At 42.0% G+C, this 26,020-nt stretch overlaps 1 protein-coding gene across 2 annotated transcripts in view; it reads left to right on the top strand.

The window, feature by feature from the left end:
* LOC132152606 (cyclin-dependent kinase 16) overlaps positions 1 to 26,020 on the top strand; it is a 59,275-nt gene that overhangs the window by 18,393 nt on the left and 14,862 nt on the right. For both annotated transcript variants that reach the window (XM_059561356.1, XM_059561355.1), the window contains exons 2-10: positions 1,578 to 1,725; positions 18,720 to 18,844; positions 19,822 to 19,947; positions 22,064 to 22,120; positions 22,319 to 22,433; positions 23,018 to 23,112; positions 23,194 to 23,256; positions 24,059 to 24,182; positions 24,296 to 24,416. In XM_059561356.1, coding sequence (XP_059417339.1) covers positions 1,578 to 1,725; positions 18,720 to 18,844; positions 19,822 to 19,947; positions 22,064 to 22,120; positions 22,319 to 22,433; positions 23,018 to 23,112; positions 23,194 to 23,256; positions 24,059 to 24,182; positions 24,296 to 24,416 — 974 coding nt within the window. The remainder of the gene's footprint in view (positions 1 to 1,577; positions 1,726 to 18,719; positions 18,845 to 19,821; positions 19,948 to 22,063; positions 22,121 to 22,318; positions 22,434 to 23,017; positions 23,113 to 23,193; positions 23,257 to 24,058; positions 24,183 to 24,295; positions 24,417 to 26,020) is intronic.

Raw genomic sequence — 26,020 nt, 5'->3', positions numbered from 1 at the left:
TGCCCATGAACACGCTCCTCATTCTGAATTCTGAGTTCTCCTGTCACATAAGAGTTGCGTTCTCAGTTTTTCCCAGTGCACATAGAAACGGAAGCATCAGGTGAACTGGCCCTTCCTCTGCCTCCCTGATGTGTTGAGTTTTTGGCTAAATTGTAGTACACTTACCCTTTTGATCTAGCAATCATGCTGTAGGTCGAGCCCCCCTCGTTTGAGAACTGGGTGTTATTCTCCCTCAGCCGGGTAACTTCCTACTAGCCATACAGCACTGAACCTTGTTGCACCTGACTGTGTCTATAGGAGTCACATTGATGTACAGTGAAAGGTCGAGGCTGTGGGACTTCCTGAAATTAATAGGTTATTTATTTTGTTGTTCAGTATACAGTCACAGAGCAAGGAGCTGATGTTGAGTGAGCTCAGTTTCTCTGTGAGGTTCATGAGGATTGATTGTTTTGAATGATGAACTAAAGTCTATGAACAGCATTCTGGCATAACTGTCTCTCTCCAGGTGTGAAAAGGCCAGGTGAAAGGGAAAGAACATGGTAGTGTCAGTAGAGCAGTTGGATCAGTATGCAAACTGTAGAGAGTCCAGAGAGGTGGTCAGCATGGACAATGTTTTTCTCATTATTAGCCTCTTGAAACAGAGAGAACATCTTCATAATTATTGTTGTGAGTGCTACATGGCACTAGACATTGATTTGGGTCCCAGTGAACGTTTTTGGAACCTGTATGATGGTGGTGGATTTGAAGCAGACAGGAATGACAGCCAAGCTGATGTTACTGCTGCAACTAACGATTATTTTGATAATCGATTATTTAGCCATTTCTTTTTTCGATTAATCTGATAACCCCGACCCCCCCCCACACACACATACACATATTTTAATTTTATTGACAAAAACATACTATTCCAGATTGTGCTAAATGTCCTTCAAAGAAATGTGCCAACGGAATGCTACGAAAACATACAGTGCTTAACAATTTATTGGACCACCTGTCATAATAGAGAAATCACAGATATTTTAGGAATCTGTCAAAAAAATAAATAATTGTAATTTATTGGGCAAATAACAAACCAAAACAACTAAATAGTATTCACATAATAACAAAAATGGCTTTCTTTCTTTTTTTGCTGAATTTGAACATGTACTGTGGGCAGATCCGATTAATCGATAATGAGAATAGTTGTCGATGATTTTCATTATACTGTAGATAATAATCAATTTTATTGATTAGTTGTTGCAGCCCTAGTGGGCATGATATAAAGATGCCATTATGTTAACAAAGCCTTGTGGCCTTAAAATAAAATCTTAGAGCCACAACATATTACATTGTGATACAGCAAGACTTCAAACATCAAAAGAATCAAACATGTCCCTTGAAGCTACAGTTCTGCTAAAACACAAATGATCTTTGCACTTTGTTTGATTTCACCAACACTCTTAAGCCTAAGATTTAGCATGAAAACCTCTTTAACCCTGCTCAGTGACATTACCTTATGATAAAATAGCACCCAGGATGTTCTATAAGATGCAGCTATTGAATGTGCATATGTGACCTGAACTCAAAGTATCTTTTAGGTCGCGGGAAGAATTTTGATGGACCGCATGAAGATAATTAAAAAGCGCCTGTCCATGAGCTTGCAAAGTGTACGGCGTGTGGACGAGAGTCTCTCAGAGCTTCCTGAACATGCCGGACTGGATGAGCCTCCCTTGTCACAAGACAGTGGTGAGAACAAGCTTTTACATTAACTATGCACACAAATACATTCACACAATTATTTTGTACACTGAATATTGTTCACACAGATGCATGAAAGGATGTTTTAAAAAGGACACAAAGTGTGTTGAATTCTTACAGTTTTAGAACAACACTTGTTAATTTAGGCACATTCACTATGTTAACAAAACCGCTTTTTCCATTTCATCATTAGGCATCATGGTGGCACATAACACCACCTTCTAATAATTTAATTATCTTGGAATGATGTTGATCTAACCATCCAAAAAAGTCAGTATCGACAGTCAATATTGTCCAGTTGTTTGGACGATATTGAATTGGATAGTATTTTTGCTACAGTATATTCGACTCATTAGGCATAGCTCAACTTAATTAAATTCAGTGTACTTTACTGTAAGCATTCTGTGTATTTTTCTTCTTTAATATATACAGTATTTTAACAAATTTATCAGAAAATGCAATCAAAAATATTTAAACATCCCCGCCTAGCTATACTTTCTACCTGACTGCCATCTTCCTAAGCGTTCGATGCATTCTTCTTCTTTAATATATATTTTAACAAATTTATCTGAAAATGCAATAAAAAGTATTGTTCTACGTTGGCCCTCCTCAAACAGCTTGACCCACCCTTAAACACTTTAGCTTGTGTGGTTAACATAATTTCTAGAAGATGTTGTGTCCTACGCTGTGAAAGTAAAAAAAAAAGGCTTCAAAGAATCAGAGGTTAAATTCACCGTAGTACAGCCCTAATCTTTTTTTGTGTTAGGGTCAGTTTACTGACGACTGCTTCTCTAATCTTGGGGAGTTCAAAAAGGCATTCATAAAAGGTTGCTCTTGAAAGATGGCTCAGTACTCAGTTTATTTGGACCACCTGGCTCCACTGAATCACAGCCTACAAGTATAATAAATAACATATTTCTATTTTTGTATCTGAAGTTCAAAATACAGAACTATGGCAATGGGCTTATCATTTCTGACATGTGCTGTACGTGGTCGACCAATCACAACAGGCTGGGCCGCCTGACCAATAAGAGCAGAGTAGGCTCAGAGAAAGGAGGGGTTTAGAGAGACTGAGTCCTAGAATTGCTTTGAACGAATTGTTTGAGAATCGCTGGGAGACGAGGTGATATTCAATACATGTTTTGAGAAAACGAAAGCATTTTCTGACCTTGCATGCATTTAAATATATTGTAAGCGACTCCCAAAACAATATTAGGAAGCTTAGAAATGGCAAAATAGGGGCAATTTAAATAATAGATTGGCTCTGTCATGGACAGAATCATACAACAAAGAGGATGGACAAAGTGTAGATATTTGGTAAATGTGACGGGTTCACATTTATTTTACAAAATGCATAATACCAGTTATCTGATCAGTTTAGTAGCCTATGTGATGTTTCCAGCACACACAAGACTGGCTAGGAATGTTAGCCCAACTAGCTTACTGTACTTCAGAAGAGGCAGATTGTCTCTAATACTGCCATACATGATCTGGGGAAATACAAATAAAACAATAGTAAAACCAATTGTTATTCTGCAAAAATGATTATCATCCAACAAACAAGTTATTTAGAAATTCCAACCTATTAAAATTGAATGACTTAGTCGAATTTAAATAGCTACAATAATGTTTAAAGTAATAAATAATATAGTCCCAGATTGTGTCCAGAACTTGTTTCAGATGAGATCTACTTCTTATGACCTTAGAGGAACACTTATGTTCAGTAAACCTCACACAAACAGAGAAGTAAATCCATTGGAATTTGTAAGAAATTATAAAAAAAATAAAATAAAGCTGAATGAATTTCGTCTTTTCTTTTAGTTATTGTATGTGAGATGACTTTGGGTGTGTGGGTTGTGTGTAAAACAACTAAGGTGTAAAAAGGGTCGGCGCAATAAGCGTAAGCTTCAGCCGACACCTATTCGGTCTAAATTTCCTTTCTTTTTTTTCTTCCCCAATTTGTTTGCTTGTAAATTGTTTTTCACTTTATTTTGTAAGTTAAACTAACCAATCAATCAATTACCTCAGCCTAACTTGGTTAATATATATATTTTCTTCTTCTCCATTCTGTCACCGATGGAGTTTCGGTTCCTTGCCGCTGTCGCCTCTGACTTGCTTAGTTGGGGACACTTCATCTACAGCGATATCATTGACTTGATTGCAAAAAAATGCACAGACTCTATTTAACTGAACTGAGCTGGATGATGACATCACTGAATTCAATGATGAACTGCTTTGCATTGAACTTTTTGCTCTATTGACACACTGTTTTCCTATTTTTTGTTGCTTTTATAGGTGCTTTGACACAATCTGTATTGTTAAAAGCGCTATATAAATAAAGGTGACTTTACTTTTTCTTCTCGTTTTGATCGTTTTAGTCATTTGGTTCATATGTGTGCCGTTAATTACTCTCGTTTAGTTCAGTATTTAAAGTGTTGTCTGTTCCTTGTTTTCTTTGTCCAGTGTCATCAGTTATACATCTATTGCTGCTACATGTGTCTCCTGCCTGCCTTGTGTGACCCTTTGGTTGGCAGTGTTGTGGGTAACGCGTTACAAAGTAACGCGTTAGAGTACTCTAATTACTTTTTTCCTGAAATGTGTAACTTAACGCGTTAGTTTCGTGCGTAAGTAATCAGTAACTTCGTTATTTAAAAAAAAAGTAATCCGTTATTTTAAGGAAAGGAAAATCCCGACTGCAGCCTGCTTTTTGTCAGACAGTATAGGTCTACTGTGCCACCTGCGATGTATCAGCGGAGCCGAAGCTCTGTGATCGTAAAGTCAATGGCTGTGATACGTCTGTGCCCTGCGCCTGACCCTGTGTGTGTGTGTGGGGTTTTTTTTAACTCCCGGCAAGATGGCAGAGAGGACAGCGTTTGGTTTATGGATTGTGTTAAAGCGAATTTAGGCTTGTGACTGTGAGTGACACTTTAATAATAATTAGTTCGGCTATTAAGCGATTTGTCATTTGCCTGTGTGGCAGTGAAGGATTTAATTCAGTTTGTTATCATTTTTGTTTGACAGGCAGCTGTTAATTTCTGTTAGATCGTTGGCTGGCTGGTTGTTCATCATTTCTAAATGGATTTAAATCTGCAAGCCTGTTTAAGGTTGTGTTTACAAGTAAGCATACTTGTACTTTGATAACTGCATTATTTAAAGTTAAAGAAAAATCAGGAGTTATCTTGTGGTGCTCATAATATACAGTAGCCTAGGCTACCCGGGCTGGGTAGGTGCGAATTTTGATTAATAATATGTTCTGTGATAATAAATAAATAAAACGCCATGTGGAATAGCCTATTGCTGACTGTCTTTCCTGTTATTGTTGTCCTGCAGTGTTCATTTAGTCGGATGACTGACGTTATTCATTGTCGGGAGTCACGACTTCTAGGTGCATTTAAAGGGGCCGGGGGCTGTGTCTGTCATGTGTGAGGAGCTGCAAACGGCTTTTAATTTTTGGTAACGCATGAGTACTCTAACGCGTTACTTTTATGAATAGGTAACGCTGTATCATAACTGATTACTTTTAATTGATGGTAACGTTGTAACCTAACTAACTACTTTCCAAAGTAACTATACCCAACACTGTTGGTTGGTTCATTAAAGTCTGTTATTCATGCTACTCCTATGTCTTCACGCTCCTTAGAGTAAGCAACCGTGACAACAACATCCATCCAAGAGGTTTTATCTGTGTAAAACACTGCAATAAAACTAGGGAAGACAAATGCAAAGTAGGTCTACTACCCAGCATTGTTAAATTGTTAAAGTTAACGTTAGCTGTAACTCTGATGGTCCTCAATTAGTCACAATGAACGAATCAGACATTTTTATATAGCACTTTTATTTTCTATTTCTGTACACCCCAAGTGCTTTACAATAATGTAAGGGGGTCTCCTCTCAACCACCACCAGGGGGCAGCATCCGCTTGGATGATGGGACGCCACCAGTGCACTCCCCACACACCAGCTACAGGTGGAGAAGGGAGTGATAGAGCCATTTCAATGAATGGAGATTATTAGGAGGCCATGATTGACAAGTGCCAGTAGAGGGAATTTGGCCAGGACACCGGAGTTACACCCTTACTCTTTATGAGAAGTGACATGGGATTTTTAATGACCACAGAGTGTCAGGATCTTGGTTTAACATCTCATCCAAAAAAAACAGTGCTTTTTAAAATATAGTGTCCCCATCACTATACTGGGGCGTTAGGACCCACACAGACCACAGGGTGAGCCACCTCTTATAGCAGCAACCTAGTTTTTTTCCCAGTATGTCTCCCATCCAGGTACTTGCCTGGCTCAACCCTGCTTAGCTTAGTCTTTGGCTGAAGGGTGATTGTGCAGTGTCCTTTTTACTGTTGTGGCATTGTTTTAATGAGTAAAAAATCCACTGATATATAGCAAAACACTGATATATAGCAAAAAAGAAAAGGTAAAGAAGTTTTTTTGTTGTTGTTTTGTTTTTGAGTTGGTATTTTGCCTTTATTTATTATGATCAGACACTTACACTTAATATTTAATGAAAATCATGTTCAGATGGAGTCAAATTGGTTTTTGACCAATGAGTGTTTTGTCCGTCATTAGAACAGTGCACATCGGAGGCAGTAAGTGCATCACAATACATTTTCATCAGCATAGAGGTTTTAAAGCTTATTGTAGCTACAATTCCAATTCCAAAAAGTTGGGACACTGTACAAATTTGAATAAAAAAGGAATGGAATAATTTACAAATCTCATAAACTTATATTTTATTCACAATAGAATATAGACATAGCATATCAAATGTTGAAAGTGAGACATTTTGAAATGTCATGCCAAATATTGGCTAATTTTGGATTCCATGAGAGCTACACATTCCCAAAAAGTTGGGACAGGTAGCAATTAGAGTCCGGAAAAGTTAAATGTGCATATAAGGAACAGCTGGAGGACCAATTTGCAATGTATTAGGTCAATTTGCAACATGATTGGGTATAAAAAGAGCCTCTCAGAGTGGAAGTGTCTCTCAGAAGACAGGATGGGCAGAGGATCACCAATTCCCCCAATGCTGCGGTGAAAAATAGTGGAGCAATATCAGAAAGGAGTTTCTCAGAGGAATAATTAAAAGAGTTTGAAGTTATCATCATCTACAGTGCATAATATCATCCAAAGATCCAGAGAATCTGGAACAATCTCTGTGTGTAAGGGTCAAGGCCGGAACACAATACTGGATGCCCGTGATCTTCGGCTCTTAGACAGCACTGCATCACATACAGGAATGATACTGTAATGGAAATCACAACATGGGCTCAGGAATACTTCCAGAAAACATTGTCGGTGAACACAATCCACCGTGCCATTCACCGTTGCTGGCTAAAACTCTATAGGTCAAAAACGAAGTCATATCTAAACATGATCCAGAAGCGCAGGCGTTTTCTCTGAGACAAGGCTAATTTAAAATGGACTGTGGCGAAGTGGAAAACTGTTCTGTGGTCAGACAAATCAAAATTTGAAGTTCTTTTTGGGAAAACTGGGAGTCCATGTCATCCGGACTAAAGAGAACAAGGACAACCCAAGTTGTTCTCAGTGCTCAGTTCAGAAGCCTGCATCTCTGATGGTATGGGGTTGCATGAGTGTGTGTGGCATGGGCAGCTTACACATCTGGAAAGGCTCCATCAATGCTGAAAGATATATCCAAGTTCTAGAACAACATACTGTATGCTCCATCCAGACGTTGTCTCTTTCAGGGAAGACCTTGCATTGTCCAGCATGACAATGCCAGGCCACATACTGCATCAATTACAACATGGCTGTGTAGAAGAAGGATCCGGGTACTGAAATGATCAGTCTGCAGTCCAGATCTTTCACCCATAGAAAACATTTGGTACATCATAAAGAGGAAGATGTGACAAAGAAGACCTAAGACAGTTGAGCAACTAGAAGCCTGTATTAGACAAGAATGGGTCAACATTCCTATTTCCATTCCAGAATGTTATAAAAAGAAGAGGGGATGCCATACAGTGGTAAACATGGCCTTGTCCCAACTTTTGGATGTGTTGATGCCATGAAATTTAAAATCAACTTATTTTCTCAGTTTAAACATTTGATATGTCATCTATGTTGTATTCTGAATAAAATATTGAAATTTGAAACTTCCACATCATTGCACGTTGTTTTTATTTACAAATGTTACAGTGTCTCAACTTTTTTGGAATCGGGTTTGTATATGGGAGTTCAGATTTTCTATTTGTGTAACGCATTTGGCCAAAATCTCATGATATTTAAGATGAACCGCTATGCACAGGATATTTGAAATTTACAAATTATATTGGCTACACATTGATGGCAAATGCTGTATAATATATATTTTTCATCTTTATAAAGATGCACTTTATGCTGCCAAATATGATTTTAATTCACATCTGATTGACTCTGGATATAGTAATACTAAAGCTATGTTCTCCACTGTAAATCGTATTCTGAAACCACCTGACAGCCTTCCTGCACACCTGTTCTGGACAGCTTAATGTGATTATTTTAATTTTTTTTTCAGTGACAAAATAAGCGCTATCCATCAACAGTTGGCCTTCTTGCTAAACCCATATTGTAATTCATTATACAGTGTATCAGCAGATTCCCCTCTTATTTTTCTTTCATCTTTTACCTTGCCATCTGAATTAGAAATCTTATCTACAAATCTAATTCTTCCAAATGTTTATCTGAACCCATACCAACTCACCTGGTAAAAGGCAGTCTTCCTTCTTTCTTCTCTTACAACCCATATTATACCTCCCTTAGCATCTGCATTGTTCCATCATCTTTTATAATAGTTGCCATAACCCTAATTCTTAAGAAACCTTTTGCAGACTCTAAAAATTTATATAACTTCCTTCCCATCTCAAATTAGCTAATGTAGCTAATGATCTGTTAATGGATGCTGATGGCGGGTCCTTATCTATTCTTGTTCTGCTATATTTGAGTGCAGCTTTTGACACTATTTCACAGAATATTTTGTTGAACTATTTATCTGCTATTGGTATCGCTGATATTCCTCTCGACTGTTCAGTTCATACTTTTTTTTACAACATTTTCCTTTTAGCTGTAGCGTCCCCCAAGGTTCTGTCCTAGGTCCTTTGTTGTTCCTAATTTTTCTTATCCCACTTGGTAATATCTTTTCGGTTAAAGTTTATTTTAAGGTATCCTTTTTACAGTGTAATTATACATTTAAGTAATGTGGCACGAATCCAGTCCGTGCTTTTCCATTTGCTCACCACCAGATGTTGCCTTCCAATAACATTGACTCTCACATCCATTGCACTGATTAAACACACAGTTGCCACCAATCAAACACCCTACATGAAACATGGACTTACTCTTCCTCACTGCTGAGTATTGCTAGCATTTATGCTGTTTAGCGTAGATACTCTATGGAGCCGTTTAGGAATGTACATTTTAGATCATTTCCATGATCGATCGCCATTTAAATTAACGATCAATTAATCGATTAATCGTTAACCTTAATTCTGCAAAGTGTGTCTATTGCAGCCATGCATTCACCGGCATTACAGGATGTGCAAAAAGCCGCGCGCACACACACACACACACACATACACAAAAATGCTTTCTCAGTTGAATTAAAGGGGTTTTAGTCTGAATAAAATGTGATTATGATCATTTGATAAAATGAAGAGAGCGAGCCATACGTTTGAGGTCTTTTTACTTTGTTGACAGATTCCTATCCCGCACGGAGACCACTGAACGCGCCTCTTTAAATGGTTTTGTGGTGCTTGATGTTGTATTTTAAAACACAATTGCAATGTTTTCAACTGACATTATGGTATTTAAAATAAAATTACCCCGAACGTAACTGTAGCGCGTGTGAACTACTGCTGCTCACATTAAATCTTTTTATGTGATTATTATGACAAGTACTTAATTTGATCCTGATTCTGTTCTGGGTCAGATTTTGAATTTTTGCATTCCGGAAGCCAATTTGTTTTTTAAAATTCAGGCATACAGTGCATTAGATTGTGACAGTGCATGCGTGCATACTAGAACGAGCGAGCGCGGGTTTGGCTAGATTTATTTGGAGAATATTGCTCATGTCTCATTCGGTACAAATCCAAATGTTTCCATATTCCCAATGCATTTGAATGTTAAACTTATTTATTATGGAGCGCCACCACACTACTGTTTTAAATCCGTTATCTTAATTATTTAAGTCAGATATATTTCGCAAATTTAAAAAAAATCAAATGTATCAAAACAATTTATTTTTTATTTTTATGTTAGTCCTATTACTTATACAGGCTATTTTGTGGCGTCACCGTTTAGTGAGATCATTGAATGCTCCAGGAAAACGTGTTGTCAGTGTCGGTCACAGCGCCTATTCAATTCAAATCACCTTTATTTATATAGTGCTTTAAATAAAATACATTGCGTCAAAGCAACTGAACAACATTCATTAGGAAAACAGTGTGTCAATAATGCAAAATGATAGTTAAAGGCAGTTCATCATTAAATTCAGTGATGTCATCTCTGTTCAGTTAAATAGCGCTGCTAAATTACCACGAGAATCACCCAAATAGCCCCTCATGTTGAGGGAAGTGATGCTTGAGGTGTATAAACAAATACACACTGGCTGAATGGAGCCCAAGGAACCAAGGTCTGATCATCTCAAGAAAGGGAACGAAGCGGAGCGCGTAACCCTTATCGTACAAGATTTCAGAAAGTTTGCAGAGTGCATGCAAACTTACCACTTGTGGATTTTTAGAAAGTGCCGAAGTGTTCACGTGCACACTGACCACCATGTGGTTTTGAGAAAGTACACAAAGCTTAGCGTGTGTACTTAAAGGTTCCTAAGCATCGCAGAGGTGCTGAATCTCACGGGAGAGGCAAGCTCAATTTTACAAACCTCGGACGAGTGGAGCATCACCTGAGGCAGCATATACAAGAAGAATTCTGTAACTGCCACCTCCACTTCCCGCTAGATGTGACAGCACCACTAAGCGGCCAGGAGACCACTCAGGGTGACCTGGCCGGACATCCATGAAATTCCCTACAGTGCTGTGCCAGGCCTGATGATCAAGGAAGCTCCCGCAGAAGCCTGTGATCTCAGCCGCCTAATACCGGAACATGAAGCCGGATGGCTGGTGCTGGCGAGTGTTTAGTAAACACTGTAATTGAGCACTGCAAAAGGAAACTCACAGAATTTATTAGTAGACACGTAACCACCAGCAATTAAATACACATAAGTATATACAGAGAGGGTTATATTTACTCACCCACCCTCCTACGGCAGAGCCCCGCTCAAGGGGCGCCTCCTTTTAGTCTGGACCATCAGTCAGGTGGTTGCATTAAAAAACATAGGCTACTGGAGATATGCTTATGAATTGTTTTATTAAAAATGCTCTGGATTTTTATTAAAATGTGGGGGGGGGGGTTGTTTTAGCATGGTTTGTTGTGCATGCAGATCATATAAATTTTTTAAGCGAAATCAAGCAGTTTATAAGACACACTTCCCTTACGAAAATTAACCATGGTTTTACTACAAATGAAACCAAAAAACCATGGTTACTATAGTTAAACCATGGTAACCACAAATTAACCATGGTTTTGCTATATTAACCATGGTTTAACCATGGTATTTGTAGTAAATCTTGCCACTTCCCGCCGAAACGGGTGTGGCCCAACCTATAAAAGGAGCTCGAAAAGGCTGACTCACCTGATTTATTTCATCGCCGAAGCGAACCAGAGTGAATCGTGCGCACGGCAGAGAACGCAGTACTCGTTCGCTCTTCTAGAGAGAACCGAGGTTACGTTTAGTAACCGAGTACGTTCTCTTACGAGAGCTCTCTCGTACTGCGTCTTAGCTAAGACGCTACGGGAACCCAATGTAAAACGCCGTGCGCGCAGGGATCACACACCAATAAACCTGAAGCAACGCCCAGGATTTACAGTGCACAGTCACCTGAGGGACTCACAGAGAGTCCAGGACAGAAAAGGGAAAAAGCCCTCCGTCCCATATCTAGCAGCATCCGTAGATGCGGCAATATGACGTCACACAGCCGAGGCAAGCCCTGACCAATGTGGCAATGCGGGTCTTACGCAATACTGCCCATATAACAGTCGGCAGCGCATAGCGCTCGTGAACTCAGAATTCCCCTCAGGGCCCTGATTCGCCTATACCGACAGCAGCCTTGCTTGCAAGGCGGGAACCTCCAGGTTATAGAACCTGATAAATGTAGACGGCGAGGCCCAACCTGCCGCCATACATATATCCTGCAAGGAGATCCCAGTAGACCACGCCCACGACGAGGCGATGCCTCTTGTGGAGTGTGCTCTGACGCCCAACGGGCACTGAAGGCCCCTGGAAGCGTAAGCTAACGCTATGGCGTCAACTATCCATCTGGATAGAGTCTGTCTCGAAACAGCCATTCCCTTGGAATGCCCACCGAACGAGACAAATAGCTGCTCCGTCTGCCGAAAGGCAGCAGAGCGAGACACATAAGCTCTTAAAACCCTGACAGGGCAAAGAAGACTCGAGTCTCCATCCTCCCCTGACACCGGCAGGGCAGACAGGGCAATAACCTGAGCCCGAAACGGTGTGTTGAGGGATTTCGGCACATAACCGTGCCTAGGTTTGAGTATGACTCTTGAGTCATTGGGCCCAAACTCCAAGCACGACTGGCTCACCGAGAGCGCGTGCAAATCACCCACACACTTCACAGAAGCGAGAGCCAACAAGAATACTGTCTTGAACGACAGATGCTGAAGGCTAATCGATTGGATAGGCTTGAAAGGGGGACCTTTCAAGGCCTCCAAAACCGCCGCGAGGTCCCACATAGGGACTGACGGAGGTCTGGGAGGATTCAGCCTCCTAGCTCCTCTGAGGAACCGGATGACTAAATCATTCCTTCCTATTGACTGACCGGACGCCGTTTCAGAAAACGCCGCGATGGCAGCCACATAAACTTTGAGCGTGGATGGGGCTCTGCCCTTATCCAACAGCTCCTGAAGGAAGGAGAGGACCTCCGTCACCTCACAACTAAGGGGTGAATAACCTCGAGCTGTGCACCAGCTGGAGAACACCGACCACTTCGAGGCATACAGACGTCGTGTCGACGGAGCTCTAGCCTGAGTGATGGTATTTAGCACTCTCACTGCGAGATCAGCGGGTAACCATTGAGTGCCCATACATAGAGGGACCACAACTCCGGTTGAGGGTGCCAAATCGAGCCCCTGGCCTGCGAGAGGAGGTCTCTCCTCAATGGTACCGGCCACGGGGCGACATCTGCTAACTGCATCAAATCTGGGAACCATGGTTGGTTCTTCCAAAGAGGTGCTACAAGCAGTATTGAACATCTCGTTTCTCTCACCCGTTCTATCACCTCTGGAAGGAGGGAGACGGGAGGGAACTCATAAAGCGGGCAGCACGGCCATTTCCGTGACAGCGCGCTTTCGTTCTTGGAAAAGAACGCGGGGCAGTGAGCGTCTTCGTGGGACGCAAAGAGGTCCACCTCCGCCATGCCAAATCTCTGCCACAACAGCCGGACTGTTTGCGGGTGTAGAGACCATTCGCCCGTAGGAACATTGCCTCTGGACAGCCTGTCTGGACCCAGATTCTGCAGTCCAGGCACATGCACTGCTCTCAGCGAGCACACGTTGCGCTGAGCCCAAATCAGGAGGCGTTCCGTCAGCCTGCACAGGTTTCGGGACCCGAGACCGACCTGGCGATTTATGTAGGACACCACGGACATGTTGTCCGAACGGACTATGACGTGGTGATCCTTGATATGGGGACAAAAGCGCGTCAGCGCGTTCTCCACTGCCAGCATTTCCAGGCAGTTGATATGATGGAGCTTTTCCCATTCTGACCATAGGCCAAAGGACGGTCTGCCTTCGAGCAGCGCTCCCCATCCTGAAGTGGAGGCGTCCGTCGACACCATTTTCACACTCGGGGAAGTCCCCAGGCTTACACCTGATCGGTACCAGCCGTTCGCTGTCCAAGATGCTAGAGCCGCAACACAGCTCTGATCGACCTTGAAATGCAGCCGGCCAGACGCCCACGCTCTGCGCGGCACCCGAGCCTTCAGCCAGAACTGCAGGGGGCGCATGCGGAGCAGGCCCAGCCGCAGAACCGGAGATGCTGAGGCCATGAAACCCAGCATCTTTTGACAGTGTTTGAGCGACACAGTCGCGCCACAGCGGAAAGAACTCGCTGCACGCTGAATGCCCATCGCGCGCTGTGGTGACAGCCGCGCCGTCATGGAACACGAGTTCAGAACTATACCCAGAAACAGGATCGTCTGACTGGGGTTCAGCGAACTCTTCACCCAATTGACACTGAGGCCGAGCTTCTCGAGGTGATCGAGTAAAACGGCTCTGTGGTCCATGAGCTCCGCTCATGATCGGGCCAGAACCAGCCAGTCGTCCAAATAATTCAGCACTCGTGTGCCTCTGAGTCTAAGAGGAGCGAGCGCTGCATCCATGCACCTCGTAAACGTACGAGGAGCTACGGACAAGCCGAATGGCAGGACTGCAAACTGGTATGCCTGGCCCTCGAAGGCGAATCTCAAATATCGCCTGTGGTTTGACGCTATCTGTATTTGAAAATACGCGTCCTTCAGATCTATTGACATGAACCAGTCCCCTCTGCGAATCTGCGCGAGGAGCTTCCTGGTCGTGAGCATTTTGAAACTGCGTTTCATCAATGCCTGTTCAGCTGTCTTAGATCCAGTATGGGCCGGAGACCCCCGTCTCTCTTGGGCACCAGAAAGTATCTGCTGTACAGCCCCCCCTCGCTTTGAGACACAGGCTCTACAGCCCCTTTGCTCAACAGTATATTGATATTTCGGCCCGAAGTATGTGTGCTACTTCTGTTTTGACCGTAGTTTCGACGCGCGCTGAAAAGCACGGTGGGCGTCGAGAAAACTGTAGCGTGTAGCCTCTCTTTATAATGCCTAGCACCCAATCCGAAACCCCTGGAAGCACTGACCATGCATTTGCATGAATGGCTAAGGGCTGGATGCGAAACGCGCTCTGTTGACTGGGCAACGGCGGCGCTCGAGTGTGCTGCGCATCTGAGGCGGGGAGCGCGCTGATCACAGCGGGCAGATCGCTCTTCCTCGACCCCGTTCCGGCGCTTAACCGACTGGAGGGAGGCTGAGCGGGTCCCGTGGGACTCGATATATCTGCGAGTAACCGTGGGCTGCATGTGTGCACTTTTACCACTTTAAACTCGCTGTCTGCCTGTGCAGAATGTACGTGCACGGGCCTCGTTTTTACAGAAGCCCCGCGCCGTATGTGACATAGTGTATGTGGGCACTGGGAAGTGGGCACGTTTACTATGCGGCGCGCTCGACCGATCTGTGTCGATCTTATGTGCGCTAGCCCTGTGTGCAGGGCTGTGCTTATATGTGGAGATGGGCACTGGGTAGTGGGCATCGTCACTGCATTTATAGCACCATCGGCCGTGGCCGGACGAGCATGCACGGGTTTCGTTTTTACAGAAACCACATGACGCGTGTGACATAGTAATTGTGGGCACTGAGGGGTGGGCACGTTTACTATGCAGTGTGCGCGACCGACTTGAGTCGACATTATGGGCGCAGGCCCTGTGTGCAGGGCTGTGCTTACATGTGGAGATGGGCACTGAGGAGTGGGCATCGTCACTACATTTATAGCACCATCGGCTGTGGCCGGACGAACGTGCACGGGTTTCGTTTTTACAGAAACCACATGACGCGTGTGACATAGTGATTGTGGGCACTGAGGAGTGGGCACGTCTACTATGTAGTGCGCGTGATCGACTTGAGTCGCTTTTATAGGCGCGAGCCCTGTGTGAAGGGCTGTGCTTATATGCGGAGATGGGCACTGAGCAGTGGGCATCGTCACTACATTTATAGCACCATCGGCCGTGGCCGGGACACCAGAAATTACACCTTTTTCGGGAAATATCTGGGTAGCCGTGATAACGGTTTTCGTGTGCAGGCAAGCGGGCAACCGTACAGGCTTGCGCATTGCAAACAACGCTGAAATAGTCACAATCTCTGGAAACTGAAACAGCGGCGCGCTTAGGTGAGAGCCCGGCCGCAGCGGAACCCGTACACCGGCGCTTCGATGAAGCAGCCATCGTGTGTAGTGCCGACGCAGCGTCATGCAGCATGCGTAGATGGCTTTCCCAGGATGGCTTCGGGGCTCCCGGCCTCACCGTAATCCTCTGTCGCGGTCCCCGCGGCGCGGGGCAACGGCCAGTAGAGCGAGAACGGGGGTTTCGAGCTGCGTTGGTGAAGCTGTTGTGATAACGGCTTTTGTGTGCAGGCAAGCGGGCAACTGTGCAGGCTTGCGCATTGCAGAAAACGCTGAGACAGTCACAATTCCTGGAACTGAAATAGCGGCGCGCTTGGGTGAGAGCTCGGCCACAGCGGAACTCGTACACCTGCGCTTCGATGAAGCAGCCATCGTTAGTAGCGCCGACGCAGCGTCACACAGGAGGCTTTAGATGGCAACACCGCTTTTGCCGCCGTCCAGCAGAGGGCGGACAAAGGTGCGTCGCTATCGCCTGTTCCACCGGCGGAAGTGAGTGGTAGTTCCTGTTTTTAGCATCATCAGTGTGGAGAATGCTAGTGAGACAGACGAACGAGTTCGTGCTGAATATGGAGCGTTCCAAGCCTTCGCCACCTCTTCGTGAAGCTCAGGAAGAAATGAGGCGGGCTTTGAGAAGTACGCTCATCCGAAAGGGAAATACCATCCAGCCGGGAACGAGAGGGGGGGGCGCTGGTGCAAACCACTCGCGGCCGAGACTCATCGCGGCCAACACGATCATTCGCCCCGGCTCCTTCTCGATGTCAGCTCGTCTGCTGGGCTTCTGAGCAGAAGGCGCGAGATCCTCGGAGCTCGCCCAGCCCTCACTGCCCGAAGCTAGCAGAGAGCGCGTGTCCTCTTCCCCCGACGCGGCCCTGAGATCGACTTCCTCGGACGACGCGCCGGCAAACAGCGGGCGCTGCCCACCGGGAAGCGATGCAGGGGGGGCCGGTGAAGCAGGGCGAACCGGCGAGCTCGGTTGAGCTGAAGACGGTTCCGGAATCCGCTGGAAGCGATGCTTTTACGGCGCCTCAGCGCAGCGGAGAATGCAGGCTCAGAGAAAAAGGCCAGGCGAGTCCTCAGAGTCACCATGGCAACAGCTCGCAGTGGGGGCATCCGCCGTCAGCGAGCGAGCGCTGCATGATCTTCACCCAGGCAGGAGACACAGATGACGTACCGGTCTCCCTCGCTGAGTGGGGCTCTGACGAGCCGCAGGAAGGCATCTTAAAAAAGACGCGAGCTCTTTTACGAGTGTGTGTCGCAGGGCGAACACACACACACACATAAAGAACAGCTTGTATATAACAGGATTGAAAGGATATAGGCGCCGGATAGCGCAGCAGGAACGGCAATGGAAGGCGGCGATGCCAGCAGCTTCAGAATGGCTCGTCCTGCTGATGTGCTTTCTCAGACGGCGCTTGCTTCCTCCGTGATCCAGCAATGCGTGAGCTTCGCTGAAGAGATGAAAAATCAGGTGAGTCAGCCTTTTCGAGCTCCTTTTATAGGTTGGGCCACACCCGTTTCGGCGGGAAGTGGCAAGAAGGGCGCGAAGCCCTGGTCTGATGTTGCATCAGCCCGCGCTCGATAGGCTGTGCAGTTGCCGCAGAACAAGCCAATGAGCGAGCGAGCCGTCTCGCCTATGGCTGTGTACTGCTGCAAATGCGCTTTACAAAAATACAAAATTAAGGATAATTTTTTGCTTCAGTATTTCGTGAAAAGAGACTTTTCCCGTAGCGTCTTAGCTAAGACGCAGTACGAGAGAGCTCTCGTAAGAGAACCATGTTTATTTTTCGTAAGGGTTAAAATGAGGGACACAAACTTAAAAAAGGGGTACATTTTTCTTTGAAAACAAACTCTTTAAAACTCTAATATGGATTATATCCATAGAACAATGCACAGATTAAAGGGATGGTTCACCCCAAAATTCAAATTTGCAGTTAATTTAATTTACTCAGCCTCATGCCATCCAAGATGTTGGTCAAATTTTCTTCTGCTGACCAGTAAAGATTTTTAGCTGAAAGCGTGGTCCATGGTGATTCTAAAATGCAGACTGTGGCTACTGTTTTTTTTTTAAGAATAAAAAAAGCATATCATACAACACAAAATTAATACTTGTGTTACTTGGCAATTCTTCCATGGACCAAACGTTTTGTTTCATTAAACCTCAATATATAATCAGGAGCCACTGTTATGATTTCCTTTAAAATCAGTGGCAAAGTTCAGACTTTGTTTGCCAAGGTATACATTTAGAAAATATAGGGGCAGAGAAAATCATTGAATTCTGTATCAAACATACTTTGTAAAACTCCCATCAAAGCCAGGGGCCTAGCTGCAGTTTATTGATTTATGCCTATTTCTGCACTGAGGAAGTCCTAAATTAGGGTGAGTAGGTCACAACTATCCAAAAGCTTCTTATAAAGTGTTCAACCCAGGTACCCAACTTTGTGATATTTCCAACAACCTCTGTTGCTCATGTTGCCTCAATTTGCCAACTCTTAGAAATGATTGATTTCCAGTTGCTTTGCCATTGCAACTCAGTAACTGTGTGAATGTCCTTTTTTACCCCTGATCAGGGATGGGCAACTTTGGTTCTGGAGGGCCACTGTCCTGCAGAGTTTAGTTCTATGTATAATCAAACACAATTGTCTGCAATTGTCAAGCAATCTTGATGACTAAGGCTCAATTTTTCAGATGTGCTTGATTAGGGATGGAGCTAAACTCTGCAGGACATCTATCGGTAATGACGGAACGTGCTACCATAGTTGCTTTTGGGAAATTCACTCCAGGACTGTTGCCTGTCCATGCTCCTGATGCGTACACTTTTGTGTACCTAATATTTGCATGGTTATGGTTTTTATTTTTTTCACATATGATGTTCAGTAAAATAAAATTCAAGACATCAGAGTTAATAAATGTGTGTGTTTGCAGGTGTAGTCCATCATAAAATGTGGTCAGATGGAGAAAGTGATCAAGCTTCAGGAACCTCTTCTGATGAAGTTCAGAGTCCTGTTAGAGTGCGTATGCGCAACCTTCAGCAGCGCATCTCTAATGAGGTAATGCATGTACAGTCTCAAGTGAGTAATAAACAAACGTTCCAAGAGGTGGACACACACTTAATGTTTCACTTATGATTCACCATATGTTCGAACATGGTGTTTGTTATGGCCAATGCCATACACAAAAGTCCCAACAAAGAAACACCAGGCAAGCTGTTCTTTCTTTTTATTTCCCTCCAGATCCCTCAGTTGTCACCAACATTAGTGTTGAAGCTTCTCATCAATACTATGGATTCACAAGGTAGTACCCTTTACAGGGTCCCACCCAAGGTCTGAAAGAAGGCCAGATATAAGCACAGAACACAGTAAGAGCCTTCCCCTCTGTTTCACTGGGTCATATTGAGGCAACCCTATCATCCATTGGTCTAAACCCCAAAACAATAGCGTTGAGTTGGAGACTTGTGATTCCCACACCTGTGATTCTTCACACTTCTCACTCAACTCATTAGATGGAGAGACCCCTGTCCAGGCATTTGCTTAAAGAGCCATGGCTCTGAGTACAGTGAGATACAGATACAACTATATCTATCTGGCATTTCTCAACTTCTTGTTCTAACTCCCACTCCTTCCCCAGCAGAGAGGTCACATTTATGCAACAATAGCTTGTTTTATGCCCATCTCAGCTATAGTCCTGTGTTTTTTGAGATTTTAGTTTAACCAGTTTAATCAACACTTCATTCCTTAGTGAATGCACTTTCACACTCTTTAGAGTCTGTCTTTGTATGAATGACTTTACGGCAGAATTTACTGATGTTTATCCCTCTTGAGAGCTTCCACACAGAATTGACTACTGTTTGTTGGCATCTTTTCATTGTCTTTCTTTGATCATATTTTTTGCTAATGTTAGCTCACGATAAAGTTGTATAAGTGCACTTCCATCAGCATTGCTTTAAGATATATCCTTCAAGAGTGCTGCCCCAATCAACTGCTTTTTGGTACATTATTTATTTTCTTCCCTTCCATTTCCTTTTCAGGATATCAATAAACGTCTCTCGCTGCCAGCAGATATTCGTTTGCCAGAGGGTTACCTGAAGAAGTTTGCAAAAAACAGCCCCCCATTTGACAAACCTCTAAGTCGAAGATTTCGCAGAACTTCACTTGTGAGTTTGTCTTTGTCATGATCTATTAATTTGACATCATCAGATGTTCAGAGTATATTTCAGTTCAATTCATTATATATATCGAGGTCTGTTCTGTCTTGTTTTGAATGGCATTATTTGATATGGTCATTGCCATAATCTTGAATTTTACCTTGAGGATTTAAGAATATTATTATTGCCAACACTGACAAATTTAAATGAATATATTTGTTAATAATTGTTTAAAATAAGTGGGAGATGAAAGGCAAGGTGTTTTTTAATCACCATGAAATTAAGACTGATCATGGTGTTAATTATTGAGGCAGTTTGTATCAAATACACTATATAGAGGTCTGGTCTTCAGAGTGATGGTGAATTATCATCAGTCATTTTTTGCAAAATTAACAGTTTGGAAAATAACAAAGGTTCCTTTCAAATTAAATATAAACAGACAATAGAAGTATGATCAAGGGTCGTTTTCGAATATGTTTTTTTAATTTTCATACAGTGTCTCCACATAAAGAGTCAGGTGTTGCAGGTGATTGGTCTTACATTTTGATTTAAAGAAATGCTTTGACCTTAAAGGTAAGATTATAATATATTTTATTTTTTGGCCTCAGGCAGGGTACACCAATTTCAGGGTCTGTTCACACAAAGATGGATGATTGGTGCAAAGTTGTGTACGATAAACATTTTAATTTGAATGAACAGTTTTTCTCTTTTCCATTGTTATAAAACTGCAAAAAAAAGAGAAGAAAACAGCCAATTAATAAGAGTCGTGGTTTTGGTCATGCCTAGAGATAACTTTTACTTGGTGGCACTATGAACAGACTATTTTGCTAAATGACAGTAAATAGCACAATGGTACTGGCTCTCTAGTCTTAGTACTCTTGTATTTGGTCATCTCTAATAAATATGAGACGTCCTGTCTTCCTGTGGTTTCATGACCAAAAACAGAAGGACTGATGTTTACCTGTCCACATTTAGAGCACTATTTTTTTCTGTCTTTAATTTTTGTTGAAGTTCTTTGACGTAAAGGAGAGTGAGAGAGAGAGTCCGAGAGGGCACACTTCTGTTGCATGATCTAGAATGCTTTTCACTCCATTAGTGCATCATTTGGATTAAAACTAAATCGTAAATATAAAACAAACACGCAAACACTGCATCAGACTGTAATGTGGGGTTTGGGATTTGTTTCATGTTCCTGTTTTCATGTCTATTATTTAGTCTGTGTGTTATGTTCTGATTGGTTCTTTGGTTCATGTGTCATGTTCTGATTGGTTGTCCTAGTCATGTGTCTTGTTTCCTCATTGGTTGGTTCTTGTCATGTGACCCTGATTGTTTGCTATAGGTAGCCATCATGTTGCCTTTGTGCTTTGCCATGTATTGAATGCATTTATTCTGCTGTTGATTATTGTATAAGTTGTAGTCAAGTTAAGTCAACTCTAGTCTGCTCAAGTTAAGTCTTCATCTCTTTCTATTTTGGATTACACTTTGTTTATTAAAATCTGCGCTTGGATTCACTCGGCTCGGCTACACTGGATTATCGTTACACAGACGAATACAGCAGGGACTCTTGCTCCTGGAAAAATGTACTGACAGTCACGCAGAACATGTTAAAAACACGTAAATACAGTTTTTTCATAAGATTAGAAAGCTTCAGTGCTGCCCTTGTGTTTTTATGAGCAGTCATACACAAATACTGAGACAAAAATAAGAAAATCTATTAAAAAACACAAATAGGGTTTATTATCATCTTGATAAACAAATAGCATATTATACTGTTGTCCTTTCTACAATACCATATTGTACGGCTGCCTTTGTTTCTTCATGCTGGTGTGAACAGGCATTAATGCTGAAAAACAGTGTACTATACAAAAATGTTTTGTAGAATTTATTCTATACACCTTCCTTCCTTCTTTCTTGTACATAAATATAATAAATCAATACAGAAAACTCTGAAAATCAAATATTTTAAGGTTCATTACACTCTCTTTTAATGTTTACATTGTCATAGACAAAAAAAAACATCATATATGCCTTGTCTTTCATTAAACCCCACTGCTAACAAAGTCCTGTTGATGATACATCTCTATGACACAATCAGCTAATTACTGAGATCTGTTTTTCTTTTCAGTCAGAAATCGGATTTGGCAAACTAGAGACGTATATCAAACTGGACAAAGTGGGAGAGGTGAGATACTGACAATCTTACCACAGTTTGTGATACAGTTTCAACTTAAATGAATAATGTAATGTGTTACCCCAACACTAGTTAAGATATTGTTCTTTTCTGATGATCTTACAGCTTGCCTTTTTATATAAAAGCAAAGGTCATTACACATCATTAACATTATTGAACAGCATATTGTATGTGTTTGTCGGTGTGCAGGGCACATATGCCACAGTGTTCAAGGGTCGTAGTAAACTAACGGATAATCTAGTGGCTCTGAAAGAAATCAGGCTGGAGTATGAAGAAGGCGCACCTTGCACCGCCATACGAGAAGGTACAGTGCTTTTCGGATGCATTTAATAGATTGAAAATAACTCAAACTTTGCTCACAAACGTCCTTAGAAATTTGGATCCGTTTCTAATGAATGCTGTATCATTCATCACAGATTCATGCATGCAATCCTGCATCAAATTTTCATCTGTAGCTTTCTGAAGTACTTACCATAGGTATTTGGCTTGTAGGTCACTTCTCACAGACTTTAAGATCATCAACTCAAGCTTAGTTCATCCACTCATGATGCTCATTTCAGTCTCATAGATAAAGCAGGTGTTTCGAGAGAACCGTTCAATGAAGCTTCTAGCTGAATACTGAGGGAATTACTCTGATGTACTCCACATCTTCTTCTTGTGCATCAAGTCTGTCCACTTCTCTCTCTATGCTCTCTCAAATTAACATAAGACTGATTTGTTTGTAGACCAAACAAACTATCACTATTACTCTAGTAATTCTCAATGCATGTTTATGGCTATTGGGATTATTTAACACAATTTTCCCAGTGGACTACAGTAACAGTCCCAGGCTGTACGTGTAGTGTTTTCATTGATGCTGATTTGATATGATATTTCTCTCTCTGTTAGTGTCTCTTCTGAAGAACCTGAAACATGCCAACATTGTCACCCTCCACGACATCATTCACACAGAGAAGTGCCTTACACTAGTCTTCGAGTACTTGGTGGGTGACCTGCATATATTCTGTTCATCTCTCTATTTCTGATGTGTCCACCTAATTCTAACTCATTTGTGTCTTTTCCAGGAGAGGGACCTCAAACAGTATTTGGATGACTGTGGGAGCATAATGAGTGTTTATAATGTAAAGGTGAGGGGCGAAGACATATATCTGCCAGATATAACTGTTTCATTTTTTTAACATTTTAAAGTTTAGTATAAAATTTGTATGTTATTATCCTAAACAAATCTTATTTAAAAATTAATGCATGAGAAAAAGTCATTGGGAAAGTCATTGAGAAAGAAAAAATATTTTGTAGAAACATTTGGCTACAGAAACAAAGACATTTTATAAATTTAAATTAATGTATGCATTTAGCAGACACTATTATCCAAAGCAACTTACAGTAAATTCAGGCTAACAGTTTTTACCTAACCTGTGTTCACTGGGAATCGAACCCACAACCTTGTGCTGATGCTCTACCACTTGAAGCCACAGGAACACTCCTCATCGATTAAAGACAAGACATTGATTTAATACATTTGAGAGATAATCAGATTAATAAAGAATAATTAATTCAATATATCAAATAAAAACTGGAAACATAATGGAAGCAAAACAGTGACTTAATCGATAATATGGCTTCAGAAGATGGAATAAAGTTGAGGAATATAGTGCACAAACAATACAGGGCAAAATGGGGTGTATCTTTTAATACTGTAGGTATTATAAGAAGGAGGATACAGGGCGAAACAAGAAAACAGGGAAGAGAACAAGCAGCTGTCATGTAGATAAAGGATATACAAAAGCAAAGCCATATACACACATTAGTCTCTGTGTAGTCAAGTTCATTGTTAAATGCACATTATTAAAATCTTTCGGAAGACAAACACCAATGGTAAGCACCTGATTTTGGAATGACTTTTCTGTATTTTTTGTTGCCACCTTACAGATTTTCCTGTTTCAACTACTGCGAGGTCTAGCTTATTGCCATCGGCAGAAGGTTTTGCACAGAGATCTTAAACCTCAGAACCTTCTCATCAGTGACAGGGGAGAGCTCAAACTCGCTGACTTCGGTAAGCTTCATCACTCACATACACAAATACTTATCTCTTACTTAACAGAGAGCATATCCACAAACCTACGTTCACTGTACGGGAGAGTTTCATGGTTTGTTTGTGTACTGTAGGCCTTGCGCGTGCGAAGTCAGTACCCACAAAGACCTTCTCTAATGAAGTAGTCACTCTCTGGTACAGACCTCCTGATGTGCTGCTGGGATCTACAGATTACTCCACCTCTCTTGACATCTGGTGAGATGCATACACACTTACACGTTCAGCCCATTTGTGTTGCTCTCATGAATACTAGTCAAGTGATGAACCTTTGTAGGCAAAATACCTTATTTTCAAGTTTGGATAAACTACCTTGATGTATTATTTACATGGAAGTTAATTAGCTCAAAAGGGAATTATGAATAAATAACTGGTTATAATTACATTTAGTCATTTATTCATTTTGCAGATGCTTTTAACCAAAGTGACTTACAATAGTGGAATACATGAAGCAATTCTTCTTAAAGAGGCAAACAGACACAGGAAGAGCTTGTAATACCAAGTTTTAGGCATTGTTCAAGTAAGTACAAGCTAGAAAGAGAAGGAATAGGTAAAGAGAAAGACAAAGAGTTTTAAGAGATGAGTGCTGAGTCTGTTCTTTATGGAAACATCAATGTCTGGAACAGGGCCGGCTCTAGGTTATTTGGTGCCCAAGGCGAGAGAGCTCCCCCAACCCTCCCCCGGGAAAAAGCAACTCCACAGTTATTCCATAGTTATTCATTTTTTATTTTACATGTTCACACAGCAACTCTTTAAAAGCAACAACCTGAAGGATACAGTAGAAAACAATAGAGAAGCATTAAGATCTCACCTCAAGGAAAAGCAGTTATAGTGTTTTCATTTTATTACGTGTTTTCATTTACCCCATCATTTAAAGCGCTAAAACCAGCTGTCAGATGTTTTCGCGCCACTCCCGGTTGCTGCCTGTCAGAGTGACTCAGTCGTTTTTTAGGATTGTAAATCTAGTAAAAGAAATTAACAAATGCAAGCAGTGTGTGGACAGTGTACAGTAAAAGTGTACAGCGTGTGCGCAGCTTTCATAATTCGATACATACATTTAATTAACTTTTTTTTTTTAATTCTGCAATTTTGCGCCCCGTCCAGCAGATGGCGCAACATCGGCTCGTTAAAGGATTTTGCTTTATTAAACTAAAACACAAACACACATGAACTAGTTTAAACAAACATAAACATACTATCACACCCATACATGGGTAATCTGGAAAGAGAAAGCAAGAGTGAATGAATGAAGCCGGATCAGAAACAGGGGAATGATCCTATGAAACATGTGAGAGTCAGTTATTCACCTGAACAGAAGTCTGGTGACAGAGGGCTCTACAGCTCATCACAAACCTCTGTTTGGGTTGGACACATGCACTGTTCTGGAAATTTAGTTTTAAAAAGTGCTCAAAATATAGTATAATATAGTATAATAGGTTAAATAACTTTTTTCTAATAACAAAAATAACTGAACATTTAAATAAAATAAAGCAATACAGAAATATATATAAAGTTAAAAGTTTTGCACAGATTAAAGTGCAAAAGAACTATAAAGACCAATAGGTAAGCTGAACATCATAGCAAATACACAAATCTGAATGGCTATTTAAAATGATTTAAACATGTTTTAGAAAGTAGTGCAGCTGGTTTATTTATGGGGTTTCCAGTGTAAGGACTGCATTGTCTGCAGTTTAGCGCCATCTGCTGTCAGAGAGTGAATGTGCTTTCACTCAGCGCGTCTCTCACATGTTCCTCCATGTGCTTCTCATTCGTGCTTGTTTACATCAGAGCACACAGCGTCT

Source organism: Carassius carassius, chromosome 11, assembly GCF_963082965.1.
Source record: "Carassius carassius chromosome 11, fCarCar2.1, whole genome shotgun sequence".
NCBI classification, from domain to species: Eukaryota; Metazoa; Chordata; class Actinopteri; order Cypriniformes; family Cyprinidae; genus Carassius; species Carassius carassius.
This window is presented reverse-complemented; position numbering and strand designations above follow the sequence as displayed.